Raw genomic sequence first — 21,977 nt, 5'->3', positions numbered from 1 at the left:
GCACCTAAACATAATAATTTTAGGATGTTCCAGTGATTATAAATAAATAAATATCCTTGGACATTTTACACTACGCTTCTAACTCTAACTTTGCGTCACAAAGTAAGCAAAGCTTGTACTATGGGTACTAGACAACGGATATAAACATACTTAAATACTTTTTTTTTTGTAAATGCATACTTATTATACATAGTAACACCCAGACCCATCACTGAAATTAAAATTCATCATTTCAATTTCTGCCCGGCCGGGAATCGAACCCGGGACCTCTCGGCATAGTAGTCCGTTCCGAACCACTACACCAAACGGCCGACGATTTAGCTGTCGTCGGTTAGTAAAGATTCGGCCAAACCAACGCGATCACACGCGATCAGCCGGCGTGCAGCGATGGCGGCCAGACTTAAATGCATTGAACCTTAAAGGTTCAGCCGATCTGTAGAACGCAGCGATCATGCTGAAAGGACATCGGACAAAATGAGCCAAAATTGAAGTAGTCGGCTAAAGAAAATTATGTATTTTGCAATAGATTAAACCTTGTTACCTCGGTACTCTTCCCATGTATTTTATGGTCCATTTCCAACTGTGTTTAACTGTCTTTAATATTATAATTTATGAGTTATATTAATAATGAGTTTAATCAAAATTTATTAAATTCGTTAAAAACAGTAATATTATAGGTACTTAACATGATCTTGAAAACTGACCCAGCCAAGGATCGAATCACAGCCTCGTTTAAGGCCACCGCCCCACTACGCAATCGAGACGTCAAAATGTTTTATGTTATCTGTGCTACTTACAAATCGACGCACGCGCATACCAGACCCAATTAAAATGTCAAACCAAATGATGTGCTTTACAATACAAAGGTCAAGTACCTCGTTAAAAGTTTGTTTATAAATAAAAACTGTTTTTCTTTTTAAATATGTGTGGTACACACGTACTTTGTATGTTATCTAGTCAGACAAAATGCTCAATGATTGTATTGTTTAATGCCTGCTTAACGACAAACAGTTTTAAACAATGATAAAATGGTCATTCACTCATCAGTACTTACTCGTAAGAAATAACTACATTTTTGCACGCGGCTGGCTTGTGAAAATTTGTATTACATAGATGACTGTATCATCGAAATCCGTCCTGTAGGTAGTTTTAGATCTTTGAAATGTGTAATTTTTTTATAGCTTTGTACTGAAATGGTTTCATGAATGTACCGGAAAATAGCCTTATTTCAGAGCCATGAAAGATTAAAATGCTGATGAAGATAATCCAAAGCCAGGGTTTAAGCCTGCCTACGAGCTAAAGCAGATAAACTGACGTAAAAAGTGTAATAGGTAGGTAGGTTTATTTAAGTATGNGAGATTTTCATCTATAAGAATGCCCAGATACTTAACGCAGCCTGACCTACTAATACTTTTACAGTTGCAGGCGTTTGCAGTGGATACAGCCGCAGTCGCAAGAGGACGGCTTCGTGATTGACATTCGTGGATGACGACTGATGACAGATTACAAGGAGAGTTTGCTTTAGTTTTATGGAACGCCAAGAATGTAGTTTTCTTTGTGTTGAGCGTTAGTAGATTCCGATCAAGCCACCCAGCTATAATTGACATACCATTTTCAGCCAGCTTTTTTGTATTGTCCCAAGAAGACTCCCTGAAAAGTACGACCGTATCGTCTGCATAGCAAATGATTGTTGTGTTGGCAATAGATAGATCTAATAGGTCGTTGACGTAGATGGAGAAGAGGTTTGGNAAGTAGGGTACTGGCACCAGTAGTCAGCCTTTTAATGGTAAGTTTGAGTTCAAACTCATTTATGAAAATATTAGAAAGAGTAAATTGAAAGTCTTTTGTGTTAATTGACTTACTCATTTATTAAACTATATCTCAAAATTAACAAAAAATAGAAACTTATCCTTTAATAAAATAAAAAATATTTTTTAACAAAATGAGGCACTTTTCTCCAGTGTTCAGCCGCCAAAAACTAGTACTCGGCCATATTACAACCAGTGGTCAGCCTATCTTGAGATCAATAGTTTTAAGCTTAAAGATTAACAACATTAATTAACAATAAGTCTGGTCAAACAACCTAATACTCTAACAATCACAGTAATCAAATACTTATTTAACTTATACTTAGATCAGTCGGAAAATTCTGCCATATTTAAAAAGTTTTCAAGTTCTTTTTCACTTCTGAAAGTTTGTCGTCTATTACCAATTTTTTGCAGGACCTTATCTTCTTTACAGGTTTCTGTTTCAGGAGTTTTAGGAGAAAGAAGTATATTACTGAGAATTTTAATTTTATTTTGTTTGCCTTCTTCTAAAAGACAGTCTATCTTCTCTGCTTCTTCAGCTATGTCAAACAAGTCTTCCAATTTCCTTTTTTTTGTACGTATTACTCTCACTTCTTGATTAGAATCATTGTTTTTCTTCGTTTTAGTCTCCTTCACTTTACTCTTTTTTGAATTAAGAGCTGCTTCTTTTCTTTTTTCATTTTTTTGTTTCTGTTTTTCTTCTTTAATTTTTTGCCTCTGTAATTTTCTTTCTTGTATAGCATCTTTCTTTTTTTGTTTCTCTTCTTCTTTAGCCATTTCAAATTGTCTCCATTCTTCAGAAGAAATTGCGCCAATTCTATTCATGACTCTAGGAGTGGCAGATTTCTTTATTGGTGATGGTATAATAAGATGTTTTCGAACAAATGGTGATACTTTTGGAGACTTTACTTGTATAATAGAATTTGTCTGTATTTTGTCATCACGAAGTTTGTTTTCATCAATCAGAGAATTGTTATTATTTAAAGGTACTAATATTAAACTGTCATTAACTTCAAATGACCCTAGATTAATGTCATCTAACAAATTGTTATTATCAAAGGTAAGATCGCCAAGTATCAGATTATTTATATTACTAGTGTCTAGTATCTCAGGGAGCGATGAATTTATTTCAACGTTGTTATTTTCTTTATTTTCAATTGGAGTTATTTCACTCTCAGTGTCAGTCTTCTTTAGGTAATTATTTTCGTCTTCAGTCATAACTACGTACATTCCTTCTTCAACTCCATCTTTTTCAATTCCGTCACTCATATATTTTTCTTTGTCTGTCACACGTGGTTCTATTCTTTCTTCAATAGTTATTCGTTTTTCCTTATTCTCAATCTCTTTTTCTGTAGTTTCACTTCTCACCGAATCATTTAAGTCCTGGGTGAGTTTCGCATTTTCCACGATATCCAGTAAAATGTTAACATCAATGCCCTTTGCTGTCAAGTCTTTGTCTAAATGTTTTATAACTTGTGATGCAATGTCAAAGTGTCTTTTCTTCAAGGATTTTGATGGTGTTTTCTTGGAACCAGGTGATATATTCTTTCTGTTCTCTAAGATATTTTGCACGCATTTGGTGTAGTCTACAGCATTTGGATCGAACGGATACAGGCCACACTTACGAAACCCATTTTTGATTGACTCTTTAAGAGATTCTTTACTTAATATTTTATTGAGCAATGGACAGAACTTAGTTTTTGACAGTACAGTGTTAACGTTTTCTGGCTGTGAACACCAGTCATGGACAGTATTAGCCCATTCAGATTTTAATGGTTTAAAAACACTTACGTCAGCTGGTTGCATCAGATGTGTTGTATTAGGTGGAAGTGCATATAAGATTATATTATTATCATGACAAAATTTACTTAGTTTCATCGTCATGTGACTTTTGTGACCATCGACGAAAACAAGCACCGGTTTCTTCACTTCATTGTCTTCTATCCATTTGTTTAGGCATTTATCGATATAATCATAGAAAATATCCGCTTTCATCCAACCTGTGTCAGATTTACCAAGAAACCAATCGTCTGGCATGCTATTTATAATATCTTTGGGTGGTCTGATGTACGGAAAAACCACACATGGGGGTAAAATATCACCAAATGCAGAAAAAAATGCTAAAACAGTGACTGCCTCTTTTTCTTTTCCTTTTACTATTTGGTATACANAATCTGCATAATTAAGGTCCAATAACCAAAGTTTGACTTTACGTTTGGCTTCATATAGGGATAGGTCTTTTAGGGGGCATTTTCGGATTACTTTATTGTAAATATGGGGGTGTGAAAACAGAGGAAGGCGTTTGGCAAACGTGGTGTGGACCGTAGGTACCGGTATTCGAAACACACGTTTTTTCATTAGTGCATCTAATTCTGGCGAGTTCAGGGTTTTTTNTTATATCCTCGGGGTGCTATCACTTTTCCTGTTTTAGGGCAAAGCATGAAACTTGTTTCATCCCCATTTAAAATTCGTTTAGGGTCTTCTAACACATCGAGTGCTTGATTTTTAGTGAGATAGTCCTTGAGATTCTCAAACCATTTTCTAATACTCTCTTCGGTGATTACTGCTCTCCCCTTTGAAATTGCTTCAGGTGTTCTCATAGAGAATGAGTCGTTTCTTTTGAAAAAAGAATTCATCCATTTCTTACCTGGTCTTCCGTTTATGAAAGGATTAGGCCTACCATCTTCGATCATCATTTGTTGAACAGAATTCAGTAGGTTGTCTGGTTTGTTGGGAAAACCGCACATTGCAAGATCTTTAAGCCAACTTGCAATTTCGGCTTCTTCATATTTGTTGAGAACGGAATCAGGGCCCATTCTTCTTGGACCCTCAGGAACTCGAAGATGAATTCTATCTTGAAGTGTGCCTCGGGGAACGCCATAAGTTCTACTTGCTTCCCTGATTGCCATCCCATTTCTAATAGCTTCTAAAGCTTGGGTTAATTTTTCTTCGGGGTATTGTAATATGGGTCTTGAAAGAGACATTAGATGTGACTGAAACAAATGTATATAGTTTTAAATAGTCTAAAAATAAGAAACTGTATGAAGAAATAATTTAAATACGGCGGGCTGAACACTGGATCTATTTTCTCCAGTACTCAGCCATGTAACAAACTTTAACTATTTAAGTGGCCGACTTCTGGGTTTTTGACAAAAATATATATGGAATGGGTATTCTATATTAAAGGATTAATTCTGAACTTTAAAATAATACCAATATAACTTTAAATTAAAAAATAGCGTTAAAACCAGTGGTCAGCCAGGGGTGGCTGGCTACTAGATAACGTATATAAAAATGAAACCCAGTAGTCAGCCACTTCGTTATTTAATAATTCATAAGAAAAATACAATACTTTTTAATTAATTACGATGCTTAAACTCTCGATTAATATGAATTTTAATACAACGTGCCCTAAACCTTACAAGAAATTAAACAAATTACCTTTTCTGCGAGCGCTTCCCACTAACAAAAACATTGAGCACGGGCAGCTTGTCGCTTCGTCAGCTGACGACGTCGAAATGGAGTCATTTTTAATGTGCTTCGCACCCACTTAGCAAATATATTATGAATTATTTCGACCAATGAAAAGTCACAGAACTAATTCAAAGTAATTTGATTGGTTAGTTTCTGTTATAGCGCTATTTCTATTGGCTTTAAAGCGAAAAGGGCTGAGCACTGGTGAGGGGCTGACTACTAGTGCCAGTACCCTATGTGTATATGATGTAGGTATAATCACGCGTCGTTGATAAACTTTTATTGTTTGATATACAGTGGAAATGTGTGACATCTATTCAGATTATAGCTTTATTTTAAGTAAAGGAATAATAATAAATAATAATAAAAAAGAAAATCAGTATTTAGTAACTTATTTGACAGTTTAAACTCTAGGCTAATCATAGATTATAGAAGATAAGATTATAATATGTGCCTGACTAGGAAAATTAAGGCTTAACATTACTTTTTATAAAATCCAATTTGTATGAAAATTTAAATGAAGATATCAATTTTCTGACCTCACCATACCATTTATATGCCCATGTTAACATGGGCTAGTGTCGGCTCATATACCCATTTACCTAACACCCTGTATTTTTGTCTCTACCTTTGACATGATCTTTATGGTTGAAGCGAATTACCTATACAATCTTCAAATTTAAATCTAAGTAATGATTTATTCAGTGAAGTTTTAAAGATACCTATTTCACCTTTACTGTACCCTTATTAAATTTGAACTTTATTGGTACTTTTGCTATATTTTTATTTAAAACCTGTTCATTGGTATAATTTTAAAATTAACATAAATCAGTTAATTTTGACATTACATAGGCAAGAAGTACGATTTACGTGTGTAAATCGTACTTCTTTTGCTGAACAATGAATGCTCAGAAATAGTTAGATGAATTTACTAGGTGCGGTAAAATTTACTAACTTTACTGTCTTCAAGAACAAGATTAAGTAATCAACGTAGTAATTATATGTTAGGTTTATTTCTAAGTGGACAGAATTTATAAATATTTTAGGATTTCATCACCATCATCGTTTCAGCCACCTAGGACATCCATTGCTGAACATAGGCTGATAGGCCTCCCCCAATGATTTCCACATCGCCCGGTTGGTAGCGGCCTGCATTCAGCGCCTTCCTGCTACCTTATGAAGTTGCACCACCTAACTTTGACCGTAACTAATATGAGGATAGCCGGTGCTTTTTGTATGGAGTTTGATAGATTGTTGATGTTTGTTATAGCTAAAGTAAGATGGTGCAACCCAGCCTAAGATTTACTTCAATCACACTCCATTAGCCAGGTAAGAGATTATCTGTAATGCACGTACTACGCCTCCTTTTTTTGTAACACAAGTTTTTATGAGTATAATTGTGCTGTCTGAGGTGTGTGTGCTAGACCAACAAAAATATGGCGTCATTATTCTAAGATACAACTTTATTAGAATCAAAAAAATATTTGACACAAAACCAACAAAACTTGCTTTGCAATTTATAGTAAACAAGTTTTACCTATTGTCAATGAAATTTTAATTTTAAAAATTATTAAGTTGTTTTAAAATTTTCGTCTGATGGACAATGACTTGAGACAATGGCTTTGCTACAAATTAAAAGATTATTAGTCTTACGCGACATTCTACAATCTTTAACAACTTAGGTAGAATAGATTTAGTCAACAAATATGACAGATAAACAATGATAAACGCTATAATTATCTTTTTAGTGCAAACTCCAAGGTCCAAGGTCAGTTGAGTTTACATAATTTACATAATAAAAACTAAATATGCCTACCTACTATTGCTAAGTACGAGTATACTTGCCATAGTCGAACTCATAGCAAGGTTAATGTCGAGGCCACCAAAAATGTTAGTCATCTGTTATGTAAGTTTGTAGAGCCGACAATGCTGTGACATCTTCATAATATAGTTCTACCTAAAAGGTGCAATTAGGTAAGATCTAGGTACATATAAAAATATAGTGCAACGTGCTGCCGACCTTTATTAACGGAGAGCTGCCGAAAGCCAGTACCATTTTTTTGTGAAAGCAGATTGTTTAAGGCATTTTCTAATAATTGAATGCAGTTTTATTTCTTTTTAAAAATAAAGGAATGTTTTCTTTGAGTAAAATTTTTTTTATCTACAGTAAGTATTAAAGAGTACTTTCCCTCCAGGTGGCATTACAAAATTTCACCCTGTATAAAGCATCTCGATATTTCTATGAGGGGGATCTAGTTATCGGGTATTGCTCGGTGTATCTGACATCAATCAATAAAATTGTAAGATAAATATACAGTGATAAGATTATTTATTTATAATTGGATAAAGACGATTATATCGATAAATTCAGTTATCCTTATAGCCAGGAACGCCATTATCATATCCTACTTAATTCCTACTAAGTATACATACATAGGTGTGAAAGTTTGAGTGCATGGATGATTAGATGTTTATTTGTTACTTCTCTTTCACATCTATTTTTTTTTACTTAAATAAAACGGCAGGGCACATAGTACGCAGAACTGACGGCCGATGGGGCAGAAAGGTTCTGGAATGGAGGCCGCGTACCGGAAAACGCAGCGTGGGACGTCCACCTACAAGGTGGACCGACGTCATCATAAAGGTAGCAGGGAAGCGCTGTGGACGCAGGCCGCTACCAATCGATCAACATGGAAAGCATTGGGGGAGGCCTATGTTCAGCAGTGGACGTCCTATGGCTGAAATGATGATAATGATGATGAAATAAAACTTTACGGTTTATAATTTTCAATAATTCGCGTGCCAAAAATAGTTACTGTTGTTAAAAAGCCGACTCCTCCATTTCAGAGCGTATTGTTTTTTGCTTTTCAACAGATTTATTTTATTTCTACATATTTATAAAGTCCTCGCTAACCTCTCCACTAAAATTACGATGTGCACAATTTTAGACACAGACAGTAGTAGAGAATTGACTTGAGACAATTGATAAAATTGATGAACTTTAGGTCTTTGGCCTCTACATGGTGATACAATTTAGATCAACACACGATGACTCATACTCAAGCAACTTTTCATGTATGTTTGCTTTGCCTTATCTTGTTCTTTGATGTCACAGCTAAATTCTCTAATTTGTGTCCCCTGCATTAGGTAACGATATTTTATTTTGACTTTAAACACTAAGTATTTATTTCAAATGGAAAAATAATGTAACATCATCATTTTTTCGTGTAGGTTGTAACAACTGAGGCTACAACATTGCTTTGATCATCATCATCATTTCAGCCACAGGACGTCCACTGCTGAACCATAGGCTCAATGATTTCCACATCGCCCGGTTGGTAGAGTTGTGCCCGTTTTCACCATCAATCCCTAATTTTTAAGTGACACCTATGAAAGCAAAATTCCTGTTATGTATTACCTTAAGGGTCACTTAAAAATTAAGAATTGATGGTGAAAACAAGCATTAGAGGCCTGCAACCTGCATCCATTGCCTTCCTATTTTCATGTTATTAGTTATTACATTTTCATCAATTTCTATCCTAATCGTATTTTCGTTTTCGGCCTATAATAGTAGATAGTCGTATTTTTAGTAATTCTGTGGAATTCTATTAATCGTCTACGATATCCTGAATTTTGTGTCCTCCTGAAAATTTTACCCAAGACATCTAAAAAAGAGTAGGTACTTACAAGTAGATAACTAAACTAATGTGGCGTAAATAATATACGAGTATGAATTTTGATATGACATAAACTTCATGTTTTACATTTCTACAAGTAAAGTTTGTTTTGGAGAAGTAAAATAATCAGAATACGGGTCAAATAGCACTGACAACTGATAGAGAGATCGACTTGAGGGTTCAGTTTGCTTACTCATGTCAGCAAACTGAACCCTCAAGTCGAGCAAGTTACTAATTAAATCTAACCATGAACTGCATCGGACGTTTATCTAGTTTGCTATCTACTAGAGTGAAGTAGGTAATTTTCCATAATAGGGTATTAAGATAGCCTAGTAGGTATTGGAAGGTTACATGCGCTGCATCTTTACTGCAGTAAAATATTTTTAAGTGCATTGCTGTGGAGTAGATATTTTTTCTAAAAGATTTTTGAACAGGGGGCGATTCTCTGACATTTTTCTATACTCTTACTTATTACAAAGCTGAAGAGTTAGTTTATTGGCTTGAAAGCGCTAATCTCGGGAACTACTGGTCCGATTTTTGTGTTAGATAGCATTTATCGAGGAAGCTTTAGGCTATTAACATCACTCTACAGCTAATAGGGGCGGAGCAGTAGGTACCTAAAGAAAACTGTTGCAAAATGGGAAATATTATTCTAACTTTTAATTGTAATTGTAATTTTATAATTATTATGTACATAGGTCTTTAGAACTTTACCTATCCTAAACGTAATCGTTTAGGATAAAATATTTATTATAGACGTTAATTTTAATCTTTTATGGACTCTACATTATTATTGATCGGCTTAGTTCTTTGATAATACTTATTATCCAGTAATCCATTCGATTAAGCAAAGATCAGCTTTCTCATAAATAAATTACATAACTACTAACATTAAAACAAGTCATAATAAATAGGTAGGTACCTAATCGTTTATTATCTCGCAAGAAGTTTTTATATTTACTTAATTAAGTTAATTGGTAATAAAAATATTATCACGAAAATAAAGGTGTTGTAGAAGTAAATATTGTATGAGTACACACCTACTTCAATAAAATATTATCAACCTACAGACTGTATTTGAATATTAATAACAAAATGTAATATGCGTGTATCTTCATTTAATTTTATTTTCCAAGAAAATTCACGAAATTATTTTTTCTGGTGACCTTTCTTTACGAAACTTTGCGGTTAACGGTCTTCGAAAGAAACAATGGTTTTAACTTTTTCTTAGACTTTTGACTTACTGCACATCTACCTTAATACGTTAGGTACACAAAAACACACAAAATAAAAAGACGAAGGGGAAAATGGACCACATCTCTATTGCACACGTTCCGTAAAAATTAAAAAAATATTACATACCTACAGCAAGTCCTTGTCTATGAAAGTGCGCTGAATGAAACAGAAAAAAAAATACTAACCAGTGCGACGAGGTTCTTGAATTTAGAAGAGTCCTTCCACATCTGATCTAAAAATCTCATGTTAGGAACCACAATATCGGGCACTGCCGATTTAATTTCGAACTCATTTTTGAGGCTGGCTGTTTGGGATAGCGGCCTTTGCCATTTTATTTTTCTGATCTGCGAAAAAAGTAAGCGCGGTGCGTTCATGATCGCGCGCGTTTTCTACGAGGTTCGGTACGGTACTGATTGTATGTGCGGATTCGGAACTTGTTTGGATGAGTGGTATTTGGTGTAGGCCGGCAAATTAAATTAGATACAATGTACGAATGATAACGCTATTGTTTCACAATGTACGCAATCAAACTGGACTTTGATAATCTTTTGGAGAGGTCAGTTCCCGCCTCTGATGTCTATTGCTTAAGATTCTTCTTTTAACATTTTTGAATGAATATAAATCGGGATAAAAATTACTTTTATTATAAAACACTAGGTCCGAGTTATTAATTTAAGTATGAGTGCTATATTATAATAAAGAGGAAAGATTTGTAATTATTGTTTGTAGCGAATAAGTACACTCAAAAACTGCTGGACCTATTTGAAAAAATATTTCGGCATTACAATTCCGAATTCCGATTTTTTTATGAGCTTAATAATGAGCAAATAGCACCATCTTACTTTAACTTTGACAAACGTCAAAAACCTGTCAAACTCCATTAAAAAAACACCGGTTAGATAACGTTAGAGTTAAGTACGGTACAAAGTTATGTGGTGCAACTCAGCCTAAGTAAGTGGTTGTAATTTTTTCATACGTAAATCAAAATTGATTCTCCAGCAATGCAAAGACTGAGAAAATACCTTACTTTTACACAAAATTTAAAACGTAACGTTTTTCCACAAGAATTTGTGAGAGATTATTATCTCTATCTCAAGCACCAATGAAATGAAATTTAAAAAAAATATTTGACAACCAGCTTTTAATACTCTAAAAAAATTACTAAAATATAAACTCTTTCAAACACATCAATTTATTACATTACTAAATTTGTATATGATAAAAAGTTTGCGATGAAAAATAACCCTACAGATATGACAAGGGCCCCGTCCACAGCAGCATTTGCCACGGGCCCCGGGTGGTATATTAGTTACTACGCTATACTAAACATTGTAGCTAACAGTAAAGATGACTTGCAATAATTATTCTTCTTTATCTTGTTCGTACTTATCTCCTTTACCTTTTACATAGGCAGGCGACGCGACGTTTTAGTTGAATCGTATGTATATCGAATTTCTAAAATACAGAATGAAAATTGTCTGAAAGTTTAAAAAATACACAGTGAAAAAGAGGAATAAAATGTAGATACTCGTATGTCAAATAATAGATCTGTAGGCCTAGGATGCGCGCCGCGATAAGCGTTTAATCACGCCATTTTATCGATTTTACGCGATATGCCCATACATTTACCGTCTAAAATCAAGATTTTATCATGGCGCGCATCCTAGCCCGGCTGGTAGGTAAAGGTCACAAGAAGCGCCTAAGATGCGAGCAGCGCAAGACTGTTTGTTGTGGAAATCCTTGGGAGACCTTTGTCCAGCAGTGGATGTTGAAACTAACGAACGAAGAAACTGTTTCTTCGTTCGTTAGTTTCAACCAAATGACATCCACTGCTGGACAAAGGTCTCCCTACACCTAACTTAATCTACCTATTCAATTTCAGGCTGTTTTAGATACAAAATTTGTGTTTCTTAGTCTCGAGGACACCCCAAATGAAGACATTAAAAATAATCTTCTTTGTCACGTAGGTACATTTTCAAATAATGAAACTACGTTTTGTTTGGGCGTTAGTCGTGATTGTCATTTTGCTGGATACACCAACAATAGGAAATGAATATCATTATTATGGCAGTAAAGACTGGCAATCATTCAAATAAAATGTCTATGAGTTAACCTATCTTTGATTGCAAAGTTAAATAATGTTAAAGATAATAAGGCACTTTAATCTCTGTTCGAGTCGATTTTCATCGGACTCATCGGATTACAAAATTACAAGTCTATTGGCACGGTTTAAAAGATATAGTTAAGCACTATAGTGAGCGCTTAAAAATTGACATTAAATGTATGACGGATTGTACAGCGCCCCTAGATGGTATAACATCAAAATATTGCCCTTTGTTTTTGTTCAGGCGTTAGACAAAATCTAATACAAAATGCCTAGGTATTTATCACCCAAATTCGTAAATGTATGTACCTAAGGTCGATACAGTTGCTATGGAATGTATCTAAGTGACCTGGAGATACTGTATTGTATTTTGTATAGTGTATTGTGTATAGGCTGGAAACGATAAGTGATCTCACTCGATTATTTCTTAACTATACAAGATATCAAAAAAACTGTTAATGATCCTGAAAATGCTTCATGAGCTCTGTATCAAATGGTATCAATAATAAGTTACAATGCAATGATGAATGTGCAATGATTACATAAATAATATAATTGGCGAGAAAAAACACTAGTTTTGTATTGAGTACCTAATCGTGACTCGTGACTTCGTGAGACTAATGAAATTTAAATAAATTAATACATGAGGTAAGTACTTAATAATTATTAGGAATGTTGCCATTTTGTGGTAACTCTGTTTTGTTTAATGTTCTTTTTATTTTTAATATGTTCTAGAGCGACCAATATGTCTTGATCACAAAATCGAATACCTACCTTTATGAAGAATTCACATCTAGTTTTACAAGAATGACAATAGAGAGCATACATAAATAATTATTATGCAAATTATTATTATTGCAAAATCACACGGATTTAAGCTAAGTAAGATGCAAAGGTGTCTAATTTGACGTGCCCCTGTCTGTTAGGTAGGTACCTACTTTTGATAAATTTGTCTAGAAACATTTATTTAAATTCAGAACAATATACAATAAAAGTAAGTCTGAAGATATTATTTATTATCACAATAACAATATTTACAACTGATATGGTAAACAATAAAATGTTATCGATATTTTACATTGTTTTATTTTTGTATCTTTTAGTCCTGTCAATAAAATTTGACCTTTTAATATATTATTTTATATTCAGCAGGACCTTCAATATAAAAAAAATGAATTATGCAAACCTACACAGTTCGCCCGATGATTTTCTAGCACATGTTTCAGGCATTAAATCCTCATAAATTAATTTAATTTGCACGTTCACATAATTAAATAAATTAGTATCTCTATAGATTTTTCAGGTCCTTCTTCAAGACCTTACCTGTAGCATTCTTCGGTATGGCATCAACAAATACAACATCTTTTATTTTCTTATAAGCTACCACTTGATCTGCTACGAATTTCTTCAGTTCCTCCGCGGTGGTCGGTTTTCGAACCACCACGTAAGCCTTCGGGGCTTCCCCTAGAAGTTTGTCTGGTACCCCTATGACTCCTACGTCGTGGACTAATGGATGAGTGCGGAGGATGTTTTCTAGTTCGGCTGGAGACACTTGCATGCCTTTGACCTGGGAAAGAATATTTTTCAACGTTAATAATGTGTTCTAAAATGTGTACAATCATTGACTATAAAGTCATACATAATTATGATATCAACTCTCATTGTTGTTACTCGTTAAATTGGTCATTCATCAATCATATTCTTATAATAATACAATCCAGTGCAGTTAACTGAAAAAAGGTAGTCGATTTTACAAAAATCCAATTAAGAAATACATTTCATAATTAATCGCTTTCAAGAGACAGTTGCCATAATAAGTAATTAACTTATTCTGACTTCTCTCGTCTGTATTAAAAATTTAATGAAAAGGGTTCTTTCTGGGTAACCCTACTTCATAGGTAGCATTTATTACAAATCCTTACCTTGATCTAACTTTCATACTATTCACTAATTTTAAAATTACCTTAATAATTTCCTTTATTCTATCCACAATGTACAGTCCTTCTCCAGGCTTGTAGACGCCCAAGTCCCCTGTTTTGTAGAAGCCATCGCTTGTCATACTATCTTTCGTTGCTTGCTCATTTTGGTAGTAACCTTTTGCTATTATCGGTGATCTGAAGCACACTTCTCCAACCTGAGAGCAGAAAAAAAAGACTTTACTTAATTTAGTAATAAATNGGTTATCTGCAATAATACCAAACAGCATGTATTCCTTTACATGTCAACAATGCAATATTCATAATTACAACAACAAGGTGTTAAATATGTTTCGCGGAATAAGTACGCAACGCTCTTTTTTAAGTTTTTCTCAAAACCTATTAAGTGTATTTTAAATATAAATACATAGGCCCCTCACAGACATTTTTAGCTATCTTTTGATGTATAACACATATTTTTAATAATGGTAATAAATTTTTAGGACAGTTTTTTTACGCTCCTGAAAAGTTGGCATTTTTCACTTGCGTACTTATTCCAGGAAGGGTGCGAAATAATAATTACTTTCACCAGCCGGGCTAGGAAGCGCGCCGTGATAAAATTTTTTCGATGATTTTAGACGAAACATGTATTGGCTTATCGCGTAAAATCGATAAAACGGCGTGATAAACGCTTATACCGCCATAGCATAGGCCTACTGGACATTTTTTCCGTGAATACACAGTGCGTTATTACAAAAAAGTTAAACGCGCGATGAACACTGGTTTAAAATGGCATTTCCATACTAAATGTCAATTTAAACTAGAGATCAACGCGGGTTTAAAGCTTCACCAAGCCAACGCGTGCAGATCGCGTCGGCGATGGCGATCACGCGCGACTAATGACAGGACGCGTCGATGTGAACTCATCGCTACAAATTCATTACGACATCTGATCGCCATCGCCAATCGCCATGGTGCACGCCGTCTGCACGCGTTGGTTTGGTTGAAGCTTAACTTATTGTAAATGTTCAATTTTTCAGTTTTATTTGTTTTTTTGTACTGTCGTCTCGTCTCGCATCCAAGCATCTCCCACGACCTTCACCAGATCGCTCGTGGTCGCCACTCGCGAGCGGCGCAGGATCGGTCTTCGTGGAAATCCTTGGGGGAGGCCTTTGTCCAGCAGTGGACGTCTTCCGGCTGAAACGACGACGACGACGATTGTCGTCTGTCAAATAATGTTCAAATGTGATTTCAGACTCAAAAAAATTTTTTTTTCATTGGCGAACACGAGTTGTGGGCAGGCCCCCATTAGGATCGATCGTTCTGGAAATCCTTGGGGTCCTTTGTCCAGCAGAAGACGTCATTTAGTTGAAACGATAATGTGATTTCTTACTTGTCCAATAGGCACAGGCGTCCCAGTGTCAGCATCGCACATCCTCAGCTCGATATTCAGGGCAGGATCGCCACAGCTATTATTGTAGTGTCTGCCGCCATTTTTGGGAGTCGCCGTACCCATGCACGTGGTTTCCGTCGTTGCATACCCTTGCCTGAACTGGGTTTTTTCCTGGAATAGGTATTCAGTTTTAGGTAATTTTCTTTGTAATATAGGTAGAGCTAAATAATCATAACACAGATTACTAATAATTCGGTCTTTTTTTTATCCACAACGAGGAAAGCTCTTGGCCTGTATCTCACCTGATGGTAAGTGACGATCAGTCCGAAGGTGGAAGCGAGCTTCACCCGTAATCCTCAACCACGGAGGAACTGGCTATCTTACCTCTAACTGCCGGAACACAATAATGCTGTTAACATTGTTGTTATGGCGACAGACTTAGGTAAGATGGTGGTAGCTTGCCAGGCGGACTTAGAACAAGCCCTACCACCAACCAAACCAAACAGAAAAATCTGCCCCCACTGGGAATCGAACCCGGGACCTCTGCGTCTGAAGCAGGTGGTTTTACCACTAGACCACAGAGGCGGTTAAATTATTCAAGGTTAGTATCTCTATAATCAATTTAAAGATGTTAATTGAAACTAACACACCTTAATCGTCAGTCACCAAAAGATTGTCGAGTTCCAGTTTACCCACGACGACCTCATAAAGGTAGCTAGCAGGTTGGCGCTGGACGCAGGCCGCTACCAACCGGTCAGTATGGAATTCATTGGGGGGAGGCCTATGTTCAGCAGTGCACGTCCTGTGGCTGAAATGATTATGATGAAGGGATATAATATTAAGAATTTGACCTTACATTTGCTTTTTGAAGAACTGCTTCAGCTGACCCTCCGGATAAAGCAGCGCCACCAGAAAATATATACTTTACATGCTCGAAATGACTCTTGTTTACTAAGGGATACTTTGCAAGGAAGTCCACTGAAAACGAAAGTTTTAGGTGGATAAAATAGGTAGGTTAGTTAATACTAACCTACCCCTGGACCACATTTATTATTATATCGCGGTAACCCGAAGATTCTTGCTATCAGTCATAGTCAAGTATTCGCGTATCTTCTGTGCTTTTTTGCATAGTCGCACGCAAGACCTCAGTCCGCCCGCTGTTGCTCGAATGCTAACGCGATGTGTGTAGCCCAGGGAATACAGAACGAATCTCAAAATTCGGATCAATTTCAAGCAAAGATTGAGGCTTTTAAACGGTTTAATTTCAATATTTATGACAAAATTTAGTGAGTGAGATAGAAACCAATTTTAAGCTATGTTTCTCCTCGATTATTACTGAAAACCTCGTGAAAAATAAACTTAAATACGAAATTCATCATAAGGGAACAAAGTTCAAAACACTTTTCTGTAACTAGGGGAAGCCCGGGCAAGAAGCATAATGTGGGTAAGAAGAATAATCGATTTTACTAAAAACCTACAACACATGGCGCTACTGGACGTTTGCGGGTCTGTAAAACAGCAACACAGCCACGCCATGATAGTTCCACCAAAACAATACGTGCGTGAACTTTTTGTCAATTCGAAATCAAAAGTTTTTGGCTGTTTTCTTACGATTTTTGGCAAGGTATGTGTGTTGATTTCTTGTATTACGTATTAAGTGTTGACTTATAGACTCTGTTTAGTTGATTGCATGTTAAATTAAGTTTAATTTGTGTGTGTTGCTTTTTTTCACCGGTAGAAATTTAACGGGTGGGTACACAACTTTTAAATATTGGTGCTTTGGGCAAGACGGATATGGGCAAAACGGATAGGTAAAGACAGCCATAACTGAATAGCAGGCCCTAACAAAACCACACATCTGAAAACAAGAACTTCCAAACAAGACTTGTCAAGAGGAAAAATGACCAAAAACAAAAATCTGATGGAGAAAACAAAATATTCATGTTGTGTGCTCAGAAGAATACACTGAACCACCTACCGAGGATTGGATAGAGTGCAATCAATGCAAGAAGTGGGCACACGAGGATTGTACCTTATATTCAGGCATAAACAGTTATTATTGTGATGATTGCAATGATTAAAGCAGTTATTACTGTACATATCCGTCTTGCCCAGGGGGGTCGGGCAAAATGGATAATTGGAACTTTTTTTTTAATGACATTTTTATTGTAGAATTTGTTTAAGTTTCTAAGTTTATTCTTTACAATTCCAAAGATGATTACCTAAGATACAAATTATTAATTAAGAGACTGTTGTTGATTGCATATTTATGTGGTTTTTTTGCCACTTTTCTTAAGTTATCCGTGCTGCCCGGGCTTCCCCTATATAACATATTCAAAATCACATTAGGTAGGTACATCAGTTGCAAAATCGCCTCTATTACAGCTGAATAAGATGCAAGTTTTTATCTTGATGTGCCGTGCTCTGTACTTACACGTGCTAATAGCAAAACGTAAATGGTATGACTTTTTATTAATTTACATTTATTTAACTGGTTAGGTATATTACATGTGACAAGTTATTGGAATTTCTGCATTTATAATACCTATATTAGGTACTAGCGGCTTGCTACGCGTGGATCCCGTTTTACCCCCTTAGGGATGGAGTTTTGTATAATCCGTTCTTAGTGAGCGAGCACCTACGTTCTAAAAGAAACATCCATGCAAAATTTGAGACCCCTAGCATTTGCAGTTTCTGAGATTTCGTGATGAGTGAGTGAGTCAGTCAGTCAGTGACCTTTCGCTTTTATAAATATAGATTGTATATTACTATAGGTACTTAAACATCAACTCACCTAATGGCGGCACAACATACAGTAAAGTAGCTTTCTCATGAGTCAATACTGTAATATAAGTAGCAGGATCAAAACTTGACATGGTTATCAGCTTAGCACCCACGGACAAATGCCCCATCAGAGTGATGACCAAACCGAATATGTGGAAGAAAGGTAGCACGCATGGTACAATCTCCTGGTCGGTACCTAGAATCAAGCAAAAATAAATTAAAATTATCTTTATTTGTATATGTTACGGTTAATGTGATAAATTGAAAATTATTAATAATAACCGGTTATTATGAATAATTACCGACAGTCGCGGTAAAAGTGATAAATTAATCACATTTAACAGTGATTATTTAATAATTCAGCCTTAGTAGGTAACAAATTTCATGAAAGAGAACAACATCTTGTGTACGTGCTCGTGTACAACCAAACTTTTGAACGTTTTGATATCATATATTAATATAATTTGGCATAATGAGTTTGGAATATTTCTTGCATAATATTACTTTTCTATGATGCCCATAACATTATGTTTTGATTTAAAGTGAAAAATAGGTTAGGGTGCGGCGGGGGTGGCCCTTGGGCCACCCCTAAGCCGCCTATTTAGTTTTATACACACATAAATGACCTCATATTAATCACATTTACCAAATCATGCGGTAATTATTCATAATTTTCACATTTATCACTTTGACCGTAACATATACACTAATTACAAATCGTCAAATGCTCTTAAGGAGCCTATACATGTCTTATCCTTTTGCCCTACCAGCGCTTCGAGACAAACATTTGGTAAGTGCTGAGAAGAAGCGCCGCAACAAACTCAGTCACCAAACAATTAACATCATCATTTCAGCCACAACACGTCCACTGCTGAACATAAGCCACCCTCAATGATCTCCATATTGACTGGTTGGTGGTGGCCAGCACCTTCCTGCTACATTTATGAGGTCGTCTGTCCACCTTATGGGTAGACGTCCCACGTTGCGCTTTCCAGTACGTGGCTTCCATTTCATGGTCTTGCTTGCTACTCCAGCAAGCAAGAGTAGAGAAAAGAAATTGAGTTCAGTGAAAACAATAGAGCTAGTTTGATCCCTGCACAATACATCTGTAAGTGTTGTTTTAAATGTGTATTTGTCTGGATATTTTGTATGTTTAAGATTTATGTAGCTAGAAAATTTTTTTAGTTCATAAGGCTCATGCTTACCATGAGTTGACGTTAGGTGATGTGCTCGCTAGCAAGTGGTAAGCATACAGATACGTACCATTAGCGATTTCAGGTAAAACAAACTCCTTATGGGTCATAATATCAAAGCTACTAATGAGATTCTTGTATGTAATCTCCACTCCTTTAGGCAGTCCGGTAGTACCACTAGAAAATGGTATCAATGCTACGTCATCGTGGTCTTTTTCAATCTTGTCCAACACTGAGTAGTCTGCTTCGCCGGATTCTGCGATTTCGGAATATCGAATAGTTCCGTCAGGAATCGATTGGGTTGGGTTATCGATTATAACGACTTTCGCATCGATTTTGGCTGCGTCCAAAGCTTTGGAGATAAACGGGTACGCCTGGGTGACGGTGACCACTAAATTTGGCTTGGTGATTGTGAATTGGTGAACTAGCTCATCTGAAAATAACAAATATTTCATATCTATTTGTATACAGTCCGTGGAGCTGATGGCCGCTGGGGCAGAAAAGTTCTCGAGTGGCGACCATGTGCCGGAAGACGTAGTGTGGGCAGGCCTCCCACTAGGTGGACCGACGATCTGGTGAAGGTCGCGGGAGGTGCCTGAATGCGGGCGGCGCAGCACCGGTCTTTGTGGAAAACCTTTGTCCAGCAGTGGACGTCTTTCGGCTGAAACGAACGAACGATATCCAATCCAGCACCGGACCATTGCGGGAAGCGTTAGTGTCAGCACACTCATAATACACCAATATATCAAAGTTTCCTGATGAAAAATAGTTATTTTCTTAGTTCATAGGTACAGTCAGCATCAAATAGTGACACCCAAACCCAAAGTAACCAATAAGTTCGCAACACGTCTTAGTTACAATTGGAATAAAGTTTTGACGCTGGCTGTACAAGGTGATTTAAACTTACAGTTCCTGTACGCAGGGTTCACAGTCGTGACCACGCAGCCTGCCTGTAAGACTCCGAAGGCTGCCACATGGTACTTCGGCCAGTTAGGCACCGCTATAGCCACGATATCTCCTGGCCGCAAGTGCAACCGCTTTAGTAGAGACGTCCCGAAGTTGGCTATGAAGCAATGAGGTACAATGTGATTTAAAAACTTACAGTTCCTGTACGCAGGGTTCACAGTCGTGACCACGCAGCCTGCCTGTAAGGCTCCGAAGGCTGCCACAGGGTACTCCGGGCAGTTAGGCACCACTATAGCCACGATATCTCCTGGCCGTAAGTGCAACCGCTTTAGTAGAGACGTCCCGAAGTTGGCTATGAAGCGATGCAGCTGAGAATATGTGTAGGATTTCTTCGTTTCTGCACTCACCTGAAAAAGAAACTATTCCTAGTAATTTCGATCACCTAACTTGTGTCATATTATGTCGTTTGCTTGCAAATAATAAAGGCACTTGCACTGAGCGATACAGTCAGCGTCAAGTAGTTCGTGGCACCTATAGTAGCCAACAAGTTTGTAACACGTCTTTATTATAATCGGAATAAGGTTGTGCTGTCAACTCTTTGGCCACTTTGAGTACCACGAACTATTTGACGCTGACTGTACACCCCGTTCTCTCTGGTCAGGCCCTGTAAAAAGTGTGGGTGTCCCAAAAGCCAAAATCTATTTGGTTTTATCCAATACCGGTTTTTAATAGAAGCGGAAACATTTGATTTAATCCGACACCTGAGAAATCAAAACTGTCTAACTCAACTAAGTGGTTGTGTCGCTACATTGCCTACATTAATCCAAACAAAAACAAAAGACAACCGAGTAAAAAAACAATAATACTTATAAGTATACACTTACCAAAGCAACTTGATCCTTGAATTGTGATGCATGGACCCACATACGATCAAAAAGTCTCATTCGCGGTACAGGTTGAAATGGAAGCGAAGATGTCACCGTGAAGTCATCCACTTTCCTCACGTTGCTTGACAAATTCCTATGCCATTTCACATAACTAAAATGTCTAAAGAGTCTTGAATTTCTAGACATATTTCCAATCCACATCTTATGGTTCTCGAAAACAGACTAATGCATATCACTGGCCTTAAATACTCAGTAACAAGACTAATTTAAATATGTATTTGCTGAAGAACATATTTTTTTACAGTAAGTAATATTTTAAAACACTGAAGATATTTGTAGGTATAATCGTAGGTACTACCTAATTTTCTATTATGAGTAAAAAATAATACAATACTTTGTCTGTCGGTCAATTTGTAGATCTTAGCTATACAGCGGTAGAAGTGGTGAGAATGAGAGGTGAAATAAGTAGTTTCATTATTATTTTTTTATATACTAAAACTTTGGAGTGGTTCTGTAATATGCATGCTTACGATTACGATAAAATTACTTAATGTGACTAGAATTTGAAAACTAGAGAAACAGACAGAAGAATGCGTGGG

General features: G+C 36.3%; 3 protein-coding genes across 3 annotated transcripts in view; all 3 read right to left on the bottom strand.

The window, feature by feature from the left end:
- LOC114360659 (uncharacterized) overlaps window positions 1-10,617 on the bottom strand; it is a 45,859-nt gene extending 35,242 nt beyond the window's left edge. The window contains exon 1 of the mRNA XM_028315413.1: window positions 10,381-10,617. Coding sequence (XP_028171214.1) covers window positions 10,381-10,569 — 189 coding nt within the window. The 5' untranslated portion in view covers window positions 10,570-10,617. The remainder of the gene's footprint in view (window positions 1-10,380) is intronic.
- LOC114360654 (reticulocyte binding protein 2 homolog b-like) lies at window positions 1,817-5,467 on the bottom strand. The gene is made up of 3 exons (XM_028315408.1): window positions 5,250-5,467; window positions 4,200-4,801; window positions 1,817-3,978 (listed from the first exon to the last, which is right to left on the bottom strand). The coding sequence occupies exons 2-3, from the start codon at window positions 4,790-4,792 to the stop codon at window positions 2,136-2,138; spliced, it is 2,436 nt and encodes an 811-aa protein (XP_028171209.1). The 5' UTR covers window positions 4,793-4,801; window positions 5,250-5,467; the 3' UTR covers window positions 1,817-2,135.
- Window positions 10,618-13,292: 2,675 nt separating the features above from the next.
- Window positions 13,293-21,564, bottom strand: LOC114360658 (4-coumarate--CoA ligase-like). The gene is made up of 8 exons (XM_028315411.1): window positions 21,376-21,564; window positions 20,688-20,898; window positions 19,656-20,018; window positions 18,403-18,588; window positions 16,465-16,586; window positions 15,609-15,779; window positions 14,263-14,433; window positions 13,293-13,866 (listed from the first exon to the last, which is right to left on the bottom strand). Exons 1-8 carry the CDS (start codon window positions 21,562-21,564, stop codon window positions 13,588-13,590), a joined length of 1,692 nt encoding a protein of 563 aa, XP_028171212.1. The 3' UTR covers window positions 13,293-13,587.
- Window positions 21,565-21,977: the final 413 nt, after the last annotated feature.

Source organism: Ostrinia furnacalis, unplaced genomic scaffold (genome assembly GCF_004193835.3).
Source record: "Ostrinia furnacalis isolate ACB-3 unplaced genomic scaffold, ASM419383v2 OfSCF5115, whole genome shotgun sequence".
NCBI classification, from domain to species: Eukaryota; Metazoa; Arthropoda; class Insecta; order Lepidoptera; family Crambidae; genus Ostrinia; species Ostrinia furnacalis.
This window is presented reverse-complemented; position numbering and strand designations above follow the sequence as displayed.